The following is a 12,774-nucleotide window of genomic DNA, read 5'->3' as shown; positions in this document are numbered from 1 at the left end:
CTCAAACTGCGAGAAAGTGCCAACAGCTCAAGGGAGGCAGCAGGCCGGGCAGCCCTCTTCAGGTATCTCACCTCGAGGTCTGCACCACACACAACAGGTGAACAGATCATGTTCTTAAAAAGAAAATTAAATTGAAAACAGTGATGCCTATAAATCAAACCCAAGTTGCAATAAACCTCACCATAACCACCCTAGTGGCAGGAACAGAATTTCTCCAAAGAGGTGAAAACACATCATTCAACTAGTATATCCAGTGGAATGCAATCCAAGGGCAAAATAACTGAAGAAACGACTGGAAAAATCTTGAACTGCATTCAGTGGTCATCTTATGCATGATAATGTTGGCAATGTTATTCTGAACAGGCAAAAGGATGAAGCAAGTAAACTGTGTGAGTGTCTTTAGGATTTCCGGTATCGAGGAAAAGAAAAGCAAATACACAAATCAAAGGGGTAAAGTTAACTGAATTGAAAATATCAGCATGAACTCAGAATTTACCTTCTTCTTTAAGAAATACCTTCTGTCTCCATCTTCTGTAAAGGCCCAGAACTGTGACATCCCAGACTATGGGCTGGAAAAACCTCTTCCCACTGAAATAAACTAGGGCTTCAGAAAACACTGCGCCTGTCTCGAGACAGGAGCATATCGCTGTCCCTAAAGATGTGCTCAGAGGTGACAGCCACGTCAAACACAGCAGGAAACAACCTGGTCAGCTCCCAAGATGGGAAGTTTGATCATCAAAAAGAAGGAAAAATGGGAATACACCAAAACTTGTCACATTTTTTAAAATCTGTGAGGTCATAATAACATCCAAAAAAGAAACAGGCAGGAGGACTGTCCAGCATCACCCCCCTGGACAGCTCGGGGGCACTGATTCCTTACTTTGAAAAGTGGTAAACGAATGAAAAGAATCAAGCATTATCACTTTTGAGGATAACTGATTAGCTGGTGAGTAACAGTCTTTTTTAAAGATCCACCCACCAATAAATGCTGAGGAAACAGCGGGATTAGAAAAGCACCACCCAGCAAACCCAAGGGAAATGCCAGCCGGCCTCGCTCTCCAGGCGACTGCTGCTACATCCTTGGCATGTCCCTCATGGGAAGCAGGCACCAGACACATTATGTAGACACTGTGGGACACCCGGTCCCCGAGCTGGGGAAGGAGGCCAGCCTGGGTGCACTGGGAGCAGCAGGGGGACACCGGGAATTCGGGGCCTGAGAGGCTGGGCTCAGGAGCCTGCCCCCGGGGCAAGGGGATGTGATCACCTGGCACACCCACACTGATTGTGCATCATCTGGTCAAAGAGGAAAAACAAAACAAAACCACCTCTCACACCCCTGGATGATGTGTGCCCTGCTGTTTCCATTTGCTGTGTTCTGGGATGGTTTGAACCCCTCCCAGGGCTGCTGATTCCTGGAGACAGGCAATAGCCCATTCTGTTCCTCCCCAGAGCCCCTGCCTACCTCATCTGGGAGCTCTCAGCAGGCCACCACCCCACCCAAACCGAGACCCCACCCAGGCAACCCAGAAGCTCCAAAACCCGGCCACATTATCCCCCACCCAGCCCCTGCCACCTCCTCACAGTCTGGTGTGCCCCTCCTCTCGGGGTCTGAGTGATGAAGCTCCTGCAGTGGCCTCAGTCTGCGTGAATAACCCCCTGCGGGCACGACCCAGCAACCAGGTCACTATCACTAATGTTCTGACAGCTGTGCAGCGGCCGAGGCACAGACAGCAGCCCAGAGTGGGAGTCATCAGCGCTGAGCCTGTGGCCACCTTGGTGCGTGCCGTGCAGGTGCCACCATGCCCGAAGTGTGACAACAGGAGAGCTGCTCACAGAGGACATAAGGACGCGGAGCCCTGATCTAGGGCCCGGGGAGGAGAGGACAGTGACCAAACCTGACTGGCCATCACGCTGAGGTGGCTGTGGTTGAGACGGCTTATGCGTGCCTGGGGGTTACTCACTCTCAACCTTTGTGCATGTGTCAAGTTTCCAGAGAACAGACTGTAAAGCCCTCTGTCTGATGTGTTCATGCTGCATCCGTCACTAGGACACAGCAGGGGCACGTCGCTGCTTCTGGGGGATGAAGCATCCACAAACACGTGCCTGCTCCGCAGTGCTGCAAGGGGCCACCGGCACCTCCTCTGCCCACAGGTGAGGCCCTGCCCCTGCCCCCTGGAGCCATGCCTGGAGCACATGGGCCGAGAAGGAGCCCGGCTACTGCTGCTGAGTAACTGCTCCTCCTGGACAAGGAAGCAGCCTGGAGGGTCAGGGCGATGGCTTGCACTGCACACTGCATTCCCCCCTCAGGCAGAAGCCCCTCATCAGACTCAGTGCACCTCACAGGAATGCTTGTCCACACTCCCTAATGGCCCAGAGACATGTGTGTGAATGAGCCACCTTGCCCAGCCTACCACCTGCACTGTCTGGCATCTCCATCATGTGCCAGGGAAAGGCCACGCTGGAGCTGAGAACTTACAGCAATGCAACAAGCTCTTGCTAGGTGGATTTTCTGGGTCTAGGACTGTGCTCTCATCTCCCTGTCACCTGAGGACTGCAAGGCCAGGACCTGCCCAGGGGGCCTGACTGGGATAGGCTCATCTCCACAGCTGGCCCACCAGGAACTCTTCCCAGCCCACAGCCTCCTGGAACCAGCTAGAGGGATGTCTGCTTTATCCAGCCAGTCCACTGTCTGGCTAAGAAACCTGAACCCCAACAGAAGGGCCTTGTCCCCTGTGGGAGGTGGTGAGCAAGACAGAGCAGAGGACACTGTTTCTCCATCAATTCAAAGGGATGCAGCCAGTTTCCCAAATACACATGGACATCAGAGCAAATGCAAGTCTAAAATGGGTCCAATAAGTGGGGGAAAGGTCAAAACTATCACACACACCTGGCCACACATGTGGGTAAGGGGTAAATAAGCTGGCAGCTGCTATGGAGACAGGCAAACATGCCGTGCCCTGTGTTTGTCTAGCTGCCTGGCAGGGACCTGTGTGCGTTTGGACTGCAGCTGTGTGATCTTCAGCCTGCACCCATGGGGTCACCAAATGCTGCATATGGCACTCAGACACGAGACAAGCACATATGAGGAAAATGTCCACATGCTCCTCAGATCAGGACTCAAGCTGTATTTACAAACTACACAGCAGCAGTGCATAAAAGCAACAAAGACAAAGCGATCAAAGAAAGAATTTAGTTTTGAGCTGCTGAGCAGTTCCCTCAAGGGACAAGGCCTAGGCTGCGCTTGCGGAGGTGAGAACACACCATCTGAGACAGAAGCCTTGCTGGGGGACAGGCAGCAGGCTGTACAGAAGGAGCAGGGGTCCCGGGGCAGCAGGCAGCTGGGCTGGTGCACCCCTTACACATGTCACTGACCAAATGTGGCCCCAAACCCTCAGACCATGATGCTGGCCCCATGGAAGAGGGACTCGGTGATGGGCAAAGGGCACAGCCCATGCTCAGACAGAAGGCCCTGGTGACCCAGTGGGACCCTCATCCAGAAGCTTCCGCCTGATGAGGTGGGAGGAAGGAGCAGGTATAGGAAAGCTCCAAGCCGCCCCATGAGAGCCCTCAGCTGCCAGGCACCCGGGCACTGGACAGAACACACATTCTGGCCCCAATGCAAAAGGCACTGGAGCCCCACCGTGAGAGCAAGCCACATGCGGGCATGACCCACATGCCCTTTTGCCTTCCTTGTGGTTCCCCCAAACCAGGGCTGTCTGTCTGATGGGGAGGGAGACCTGGGAGGCCTCTCCCAGGAAGGTGAGGGGAACCAAGCTAGTGACCATCTGCTCAAAGGCCGCCAGGGCATTGGGGCAGGAGCCCCATCCCACATGGACAGCCAGCCTCCCATCCTCCTACTCAGGGAAAGTGAAGCAGCCTTTCCCAAATGCGGTCCTGCCACAGGCTGGCCCAGGTCATCAGTGCGGAGCTACAGAGGAAAGGGTTCCATTCAGGAGCAAGGAGCAACCCCCCAACTGGACATGTGAGAACCCCCCAATACCCTACAAGCAATCTTCTGGCAAGCAGCGTACACAGTCCCGCACGCTACCCTCCCATCCTGCCTTGGTCTCCCTTTACTGATCCAGGGGTCTGCAGTAGGCTGCCAAGTGACCCCCTAGCTATCGATCCCCTAAACTACTGCCAGGTGCATCCAACCTGGCCAGCCTCAGCCCATCATGGCCCTACCCACTCTATGGGCAGGCCCCAGGCCAGTGCAGGGGCCGGGTGCTCTGTGCCCTGCCCAGGGGCTGGCCCTAGTCTGTAGCCTGCATGTGCTCCCCACCCAGCCCTGCACACACCTGGGACATCCTCACCACTCTGGGCCTCTGCATAAGCCAGGCCTGACCAGGGGCCTCTCCTCAACCTCCCTCACTGAAGAGACATCCACCCTATCTTCCAAGCCCTTTAACTGACACCTTCTCTGAAAAAGGTCCCCACTCTGGGCAGTGTGCCACCCCCTCCCATCCCTGACAACCACCCACTCAGGGCCCCTCTACATCCACCTTGGGGTAGGCTGGACAGGTACATGACCTTGGCTGTAGGCTCACATTTCCCCCCATGTCCTCATAGGGCAGGGAAGGTGGGTGTCGGAGGCCAAGGGAACCCAGGCAATCAGTGGCCCATGTGCTACCAGCTGATGCCTTTGGAACCACCTAGGCTTGACGTCTGCAGGGCTTAGAAGTGACCCATTTGTCCAAGGAAGGCTTAAAACCCCAGGTCTCAGCCCACCTTATGCAAGGTGGCCTGGCACCATGAGATATCATCCATGCCCCAATTGGCAAGTTTCAAGTCCAGGTGACAGAGCCCAGAGTGAGGGCCAGCTCAGGACAGCTACACAGAGCCCTCCACTGAGGTCGGCCATGGAGGCAGAAGGTGACAGAGGGCAGCAGGGAGGCCTCAGGCAGATCCGTCCATGTGGCCAGGAATGTTATCAGGTGCATGGTTGTGCTGGGTAAGCCGTTTCTCATCTGGCAAAGATACCTCTGGCCCCAGGGTGCAAACCAGGAAATGGGGCCAAGTGATGGGTAACACGGCCACACAGGGCAGCCTCTAGGCACCCCATCTGGTCACATCTTTACACGGCTGCACCAGGCACGCAGCTACTCCAAAAGCTGCCCAAACAGCAAAATGGGCCTACACTTACCGTGGCCAATTCATCAAACTTGCCGAAGAGCTCGTTGAGGAGTTTCACCAGCTCCTGGGCCGTGCACTGCGAAGCCAGGCCTGTGAAGCCCACGATGTCAGCAAACAGGATGCTGCAAGAGCAAGGGCTGGGCTGCCTTTCTGCACAGGTGGACAGGGCCCCAGCCCCAGGCAAACCACCGCCCTAGGGCATTCACCTTACCAGCCACCTTAAAATAAGGGCTGCTCATCCCTAAAAGCAGGCTGCAAATGAAGGTCTTGTTGCCATTTTACAGGTGACCTGACTGAGGCTGGGAGGAGCCACAGGACTCCCACGTGGTCACAGAGGAGTCACACCGGGCTCCTGCGACCTCTCCAGCACATGAGGGGCAGCTCAATGTCCCCTAGACCTGCCCTCCCTTCCCAGGATGGCCCCAAGATAGGGCTGTGGCTGATGGCACATGAGCAGAAGTGGAGTGTTTTTTGGAAGTGAGCGGCCCTCTGCACCATCTCTGCCCCTCCTGCCAGCAGGTGCCCCAGTGCCTGGGCATTGTCAGATCCTCCTAGTGGATGATCAGGCTGTGCAGAGGGGCTGCCTGGGTTTTCCACTCCTGGGTTGAAGCCTCTGTATGCGGGCATCTGTTTAAAGAATGTGGCCAGTCTAAACAACATTGTCTCTACCCACCAAGGGCAGCCATGTTCCAGGACTCAGATGCTACAGGTCTTAAACATGGAACACAGAAGGACAGAGGCAAGTTGTGGAGAAGCGCAAAGAGCCCCAGGCCGTGCATTTGGGAGAGAACAGGGACCTCTCCAGACAAGTTTAACACAATTGCATTGACTTGAGTCCTGATGCCATGTCATAAGCAGATCTGCATTTTCAATAATACCTGGGGTCAGAAGAATGGAATTGGCATTATATGCAGAAAGTGGGGATCACTCTTGCAGGCAGAAAGTGGGGACCCCCAAAGAAGCTCCTCTGACAAGGCCCTCACCCCACCACATCAACCATGACCTGCACATGAGCAGAAAACACTCGCCAAGAGTTTCAGGACTTCTTATAATCCCCTAACTGCTGGACAGCATTCCCCACAAAGCTGGGAGTAGCTTGAGGATGCAGATCCCAACATGTCCACCTCACAGCATCTAACAGAGCAGGGGAATGGGCGATATGAATGAATGGGTGAAAACCGGGTGTCTGGGGTATCAGAAGTGTCACTGACTGATAGTAGAATTTGAGAAAAAGAACTGCAAGAGTGAGTTTTTTTCTTCTGTTTTGGTATGAAATTCAAACATATTTCCACCTCTGAGAAGCCACCATTTTTTTTTCTCCCATCTCTGCTCTATAATAAATTTCTCATTCATGTACCTTTCTCTATCCATTGGCTTCTCAGTGTCTGGTCATCACTGAGCTCCATAAACACTAACTGGGTACTGTCAGCCCAGTCTAGGAATTCCCTGAGCTCTGCCAGCCTGTCCTCCTTGACGACCTGTGGGGAGGGTCCTCCCCCGAACACCTCAGGCCCTCCGTCTCAGAAGCAAGATGCTTGGAGAGTCTCTTATATGCCAGGTGCCCCTCCTCAGAGCTCACATGCAGGAGAAGAAAGCTGGCAACAGGGAGGGACAGACACATCAACAGAGTGGTTTCAGTGAGCATGGTGAAGCAATGGTATGGGAAACCCAGAATTCTGCAGAAAGGCTGGGCACCAAGGTTGCTGATGCAGCCAAGATGGAGTGGGGTCTGGAGCCCACCCAAGAATTATTCAGACAAGAAAAGAAGGAATGAGGGAGAGAAGCAGGAGAGGGAGGAGGGAAAGAGGACAGGAAGGGAGGATTCAGAAGAACACATAGCACATGTATGCCTAAGGTGGGTGAGAAGCAACATAATGTGATGACAGTCAAAAGCCAAGATATGTAGACAGGCTGGAACATGGGTGCACACAGTGGGCACCAGAGCACAAGTCTGCAGGGCCAGAAGCTCTCGGGAGCCAGCAGAGAAAGAACAGGAGGGGAGCCGGGTTTGGGGTGTGAACTCCAGTGGGACTGTCTGGCTCTACCACACATGGCAGCAGGAGCCCAGCGAACTTATCTAACACTTCCTCATGCCAGTCCTTTCTTTTATACAATGAGAACAAGACTTGAGCCCACTCTCTGGGTCAGGAGGGTAAATGGGGCCAACAACCATGAAGCACTTAAACTAGTATCTTGCACCTAGTAAGAGCTCAAATCTGCTCAAAATGATTTATAATAATCTCTAAGTGTTACAGTGCCTTCAGCACTCAGCCAGGCAGATTATGACTCTGCCTTAGCTTGTACATCCTACTTGCACAGAGCCTTAAGGTCAGCAGAGATGAGTGATTAGGGCCTTCTCAGGTCTTTCCTGAGCATGTACACAGACCTACACTTGTGCATGATCTTCTGATTCCCAGAAATATTCCCAGAGCCTTTCAAAGCACCAGATAGACATCTCATTCCTCAAGTGTTCCTTTATGTTTTTTTATTACATTGCTGTTTGCCTCAACAGTTGTCACAGCCCAAGGCACCTATGATGTTAAACAATTGCCACTGATTGTTTTCAACAAACATCCCAGAGCACAAGCTGTTTGCACCAACCACTGAGTCAGGTCACATAAAGACAAGCCTGTGAGTGGGATTTTCCAGGAAATTTCCAGTCAAATGATGGTTCTTTGATAACAGGGCTCTGAAAGAGCACCAACCCTGTTCTGTCCCCTCCAGTAGCTGCCAGGCTGCAGGTTTTCACTGTGATTGCAGCTGTGGGTTTTCAAAACTATTATGGAGCTGAGGAAATAGAAGGATATAATAAGGCAAGTCAGAAATCCACAAAGCTCACTGTGATTACCAAGATTTTAGCTGCTTTTCTTAAATAAACATTTCCAGATTCCTGTAAGACTATGGTTAATTTCCTGTGTTCTGAAAATGTTGACTGTGGTAATTTTTGCAATTGTTATCATTGCTTTTACGGAGGAGAGAATTTTCAGATGGCCTTACCCCACCATTCCTGATGGCATCAGCCTGCTGAGTTGTGAATGGTGTACTGGGTTTGAACATTAATCCTGGAGAGATGGGGAACCACTGAAGGATTCTAACAAGGATTGCAAGGAGGACAATGAGATGTTCATACCTGGGCTGTAGAAAGACAACTGTTGGAGGGCATCCCAAGGGGCCAGGGTGGAGCTGGCACTATTGGTGAGAGGAAGCCACAGCTCCCTATCTTACCTCAGAGCTGTCACCTCTGCAGCCAGATACTGACCCACCAGATTCTGAGAATAAGGTGCCCACCAGAGGACATGTAGGGAGACTTTTCAACAGCAAAAGTAGTGACTCTCACATCTGTTCTTGTTGTCCAGGTTGGAGGAGAGGGAGGGAAAGGTACTTGGGTACACATGCCCTGCACTCACCTCTTCCTGCTACCCCAGGTGGCCCATGATGTCTGATACCTTGCAAGTTATGTATGTGCAGATACTCTGTCTCCCTCCCCACAAGGCACTTACTGGATTGTTCTGCTGGTCTTCTTTGCAAAGGGTTGGGTTGCTGTGTCATGTACCTACCCACTAAGGAAAGGCAGGGGGTGAATAGAAAAAGTCTAGGCAGATGTCAGCATTGACTGATGCCACTGCCTCAGCCCCACAACCCACTGTCCAGGGAGTCCTGCACATGCTTTGCTTTGCTAACTCAATTTCCTCTCCTATAGGGGGTGACAGTGCCCATAGATCATAGGAGTGTGATGATACTAAACAGAACCAAGTGTCCAGTGGAGAGGTTCAACCTGCCTGGGCTCAAATGCTGGCCTCACACACTGGGCCTTCACCCCACTCAGCTTCAACATCCTCAGTAGGACAACACTGGTCCCTACTGAAGGCATGACAGTGGGAATAAGTGCGATCACCTGACAGTGGCTAGCCAGGTCGGCTCACATACAGACGTGTTTCCCTGCCCAGCAGGTGCTCACCTGGGCTTCCCAACCCACACCTGTTCCTACTACCCTTCACCAACTGGGGCCCTTCACCAACATCTGCCCATGATCTATCTGCCACTTCCACCATCACCTCCTACCTCCACCCATTAACCCTGACCTCCTCCATCACCTCCACATTTTCCATCACATCTCACCTTGCCCATTCCTCCCACCTCCTCCATTGCTTCCCTCCTCCTCCATTAGCTCCATCTCCTCCAACACCTCCACCTCTATCACCTTCACCTCTCCCATCACCTCCATCTCTATTACTTCTACCTTCTCCATCACCTCCCACCTCCTCCATCAGTTACATCTCCATTACCTCTACCTTCATCTCCATTATTCCCACATCCTCCATCACCTTCCAGCTCCTCCATCACTTCCATCTCTGCTATCACCTCCACCTCCATCACCTCTCACTACTATCTGGGGCCCACCACTGCCAAGCCAACACCAGCCTTACCTTACGTTGTCATGCCGCTGGATGTAAATCTTGTGAAAAATTCTCTCAGGGGGCTTCAGGAAGTCCTCCTTCATCTCCATAGCAACGTTCCGGGGCAGGAGGCTCATGAGCAGCCTCTCCTGGACAGGAGAAACAGGCCCTGTGATAGGGCAGTGCCCTCCCTGCGTGTCCTCGGTACACCCCAGTGAAGCTGGCATGAGAGGCTTCAGACTCTTCTTATACGTGTCCAACATGGGGTCCTATTCTACAGACTGTGCCCATTCCAAGGCTCTGGGGGGTTATACCTACACCTGGACTGTCATTGCACAGGTAAGTTACTCCCAGACCTCTGGGCATCTCCTCTGGAGCACCCAGACAGATACAGCACCCCTTGCCCATTCCTTGTCCTACCACTCATGCACCCCAGCTCCACTGAGCAGTGAGGCCATGGGGAGGGGATGCTCCTGTCTTCAACCAGGCCAGTCAGGCCTCAGTCTTCACAACACAGCCCCAAGAGGGGCCTCAAGGGGGGCTGTGAAAGCTCTGACCCTGGAACAGAGGGTGCCCTTGTTCCCTCAGAGATAAGCAGATCAGAGGACACGGCATTTGTTCATGGCCTTGCCTTCTGATTTCTCTCTAATCTTCAGGAGTCAGAGGTTTCTTTCTGCCAGAGGTTGGAATAAATATCTGGGCTTTTCTAGAGAAGTCTGCCACCCTTGGGAGTCCATTGTCCTTCCTGGGCCTTGGTTTCCTCCTCTGAATTCTGCTTCTACTCCTCCCAGGATCCTGCACTGACCTCATCCCACTGGCCCCTGCCCAGCTGGACATGCCCATGTCTGAGGCCCACCCTCCCTCAGTGACCCTCACACTGCCTCCCACCCTGCTCTGGAAAGAAAACAGAAGAACAGAGTTTAATTCTCGCATGTAGTCAGGTAAGACATCCTACTATGAGGGAAAACACAGGGTGGGAGAGCAAAAGCCTCTCCCTTACTCTGTTCCCTCCAGCAGCCCCGAGCCCTTTAGCCATGGCCTGTCCTGCTCAGTGGAGGAGCTTAGCAAGAGTCACATGGCACCTGGCATCTCCCAGGCCAGAGCAGGATTTCCTGGGGCACAGAGACCATCCAAAGCATGGGTCCTCTCGGAAGAGAATAAGGCCAGATCCCTGACCAGGAGCAGCCACAATCCCGTGTGACATCTTCAGGAGGACAATGGGAGCAACAGCTTGCTCAGATCCCTGACAAGAGCTGCTCAGATCCTAAAAGCTAACAGACTTTTGGAAAGGGCCACAGAAGCCTGGGGTGAGGTGTAGGTGCTTTACCCCTTTCCTCTAGATTATAAGTGGCATTTCATGTGGCTAAATTTAGGATGGAAGAATATATTAAATGCACTTGGGAAGTCTTCCCATATATTTTCCATATAAACCTATGAGAGGGAGGCCAGGACCAGCTCTGCCTGATGCCAGATGGCGCCGAGTATGTGAGTTCAGATGAGAGTTGCCACGGTCCTGGCTCTGGAGCCTGTGGTCTGGGCCATGTGCCCTGAGCTAGGCCTGGGTCTACCCTGAGGGCCGCCCATGCAAATCCCAGTTCAATGGACTCTGACACAGAGGAGGGACACCTCAAGAGTGCAATGGCCCATGACAGCTCTCAGCATTAACTCCCATGGGGAGAGGAGGACATTCTAAGACCTGTCCAGACACAGAAGTATCCAGGCTGAATGTGTGAGGGCAGACCCAGGAACAGAAATGCCCCATTGCCCAGGGTGTGGAAGCCAGAGTGCGAGGATGTTGGTCCCTTCTTTACAAGAGGGACTTGGAGGACCAGGCCAAAGCCCTGGCTCAGGGAAAGGGGTCATCTGCAGGTATCCAGCTGTACCAGAAATGGAAGGAACTCAGGCCACCATACTGATGAACCAAGAGCATCGTCAGTAACATGAAGCTTCCAGAGCCTGAGATACAGATGGGAAAAGAGAAGCAGCTAAGCAGCATAGAAGAAAGGTCCCAAGAACACACTGGGCAGCTTCATGCTCCATCCTAGACAGTCCCAGAGGCATGGGTCATCTACATCCCTGAGCCCCATCGGCCATTAAGCCAGGTCTAGGAGCTTGGCAGGTGACATTTTCACCCTGAGTGTCTTACATGGAGGGTCTCTGGGAAAAAGGAGAGCTGCGGTGTCTTCAGGATGGCTGTCTGGCCTCACGTACTATCTCTGCTGCTTTGGGGCAGTCAGTTAAGCTCTGTCTCATTTCTGTCCCATCCAACAGAGCAATCATCACAAGAGCTCCTTAGGAGGGTGTTCTAGAAGGACAAACACTCAGGCCCTCGCTGCACCACAAAGGCCCCTCTCTTTTCACACCTTCCAGCACCTCATCCCTGTTTCTCAAGGCACAGCATTCCTGTGTCCCACATCTTTCAAATCTCTCACCTACACCAACAAAGCACTAAGTCAAATCACAGAAGAGACTGTGCTTCCCCCAAAGTCCATCTCACACCTTACCCCCACCACCAATATTCTCCAAATGCCCCAGAATAGCTCTCCCTGAGCAAGCTGTGGCCTCCACCTGGGGACCCTGGGCTGCAGCCTCTACCCAAGGACCCTGGATGACAGACAACCCCAAGAAAACAGAATAATTAGAATAACTAATCATATTTTAAAGCATCCATCATAAGAATGATTCAATGAACAACCATAAACACACTTGAGAAAAACTGGAAAAATAGAAACTCCAAAAATAAAATGTAAAATATAAGGAGAATCAGATGGAAATTAAAACTGAAAAAATATATATATATATAATAACAAGCAAAACAGGTGAGCTCAACAGCAGAATGAAAAGCATAAAGGAAAGCATAGTAAATTGAAGGCAGAAGAATAGAAATTGCCCAAACTGAAGAACAGACAAAAAAGACTAGAAAAAAGTAATAGCCACAGGGATCTGTGGGACTATCACAAATGATTTAACATTCATGTCTATGGAGTCACAGAAGAGGAAAAAGACAGTGGCTGAAAAATATTCTGAAAAAATTATGGGTGATAGCCCCCAAATTTGATGAAAGATATAAACCTACTCATTCAGGAAACTGAGAAATCCCCAAAGAGGACAAACCAAATAAATGTACACTAAGATACAACATAGTCAAACTTTAGAGAAATAAAGAAAAAAAAACAATCCTTGACAGTAGTGAGAGAGTAACAATACCTCGCCTATACAGAGGAAAGATCATCTGAATCACAGG

General features: G+C 51.9%; 1 protein-coding gene across 4 annotated transcripts in view; it reads right to left on the bottom strand.

Annotated features, from left to right (window-relative positions):
• ADCY1 (adenylate cyclase 1) overlaps positions 1-12,774 on the bottom strand; it is a 91,725-nt gene that overhangs the window by 54,767 nt on the left and 24,184 nt on the right. For all 4 annotated transcript variants that reach the window (XR_012132411.1, XM_073239114.1, XM_073239113.1 and 1 more), the window contains exons 3-4: positions 9,561-9,679; positions 5,144-5,255 (exon numbers count right to left, since the gene is read on the bottom strand). Coding sequence is in view for 3 of the 4 variants with exons in the window: in XM_073239114.1 (XP_073095215.1) it covers positions 5,144-5,255; positions 9,561-9,679 (231 nt within the window). In the remaining variant the exon portion in view is untranslated. The remainder of the gene's footprint in view (positions 1-5,143; positions 5,256-9,560; positions 9,680-12,774) is intronic.

Source organism: Manis javanica, chromosome 6 (assembly GCF_040802235.1).
Source record: "Manis javanica isolate MJ-LG chromosome 6, MJ_LKY, whole genome shotgun sequence".
Lineage (NCBI taxonomy): Eukaryota > Metazoa > Chordata > Mammalia > Pholidota > Manidae > Manis > Manis javanica.
The sequence above is the reverse complement of the archived record's forward strand: the minus strand, read 5'-3'. Positions and strand labels throughout refer to the sequence as shown.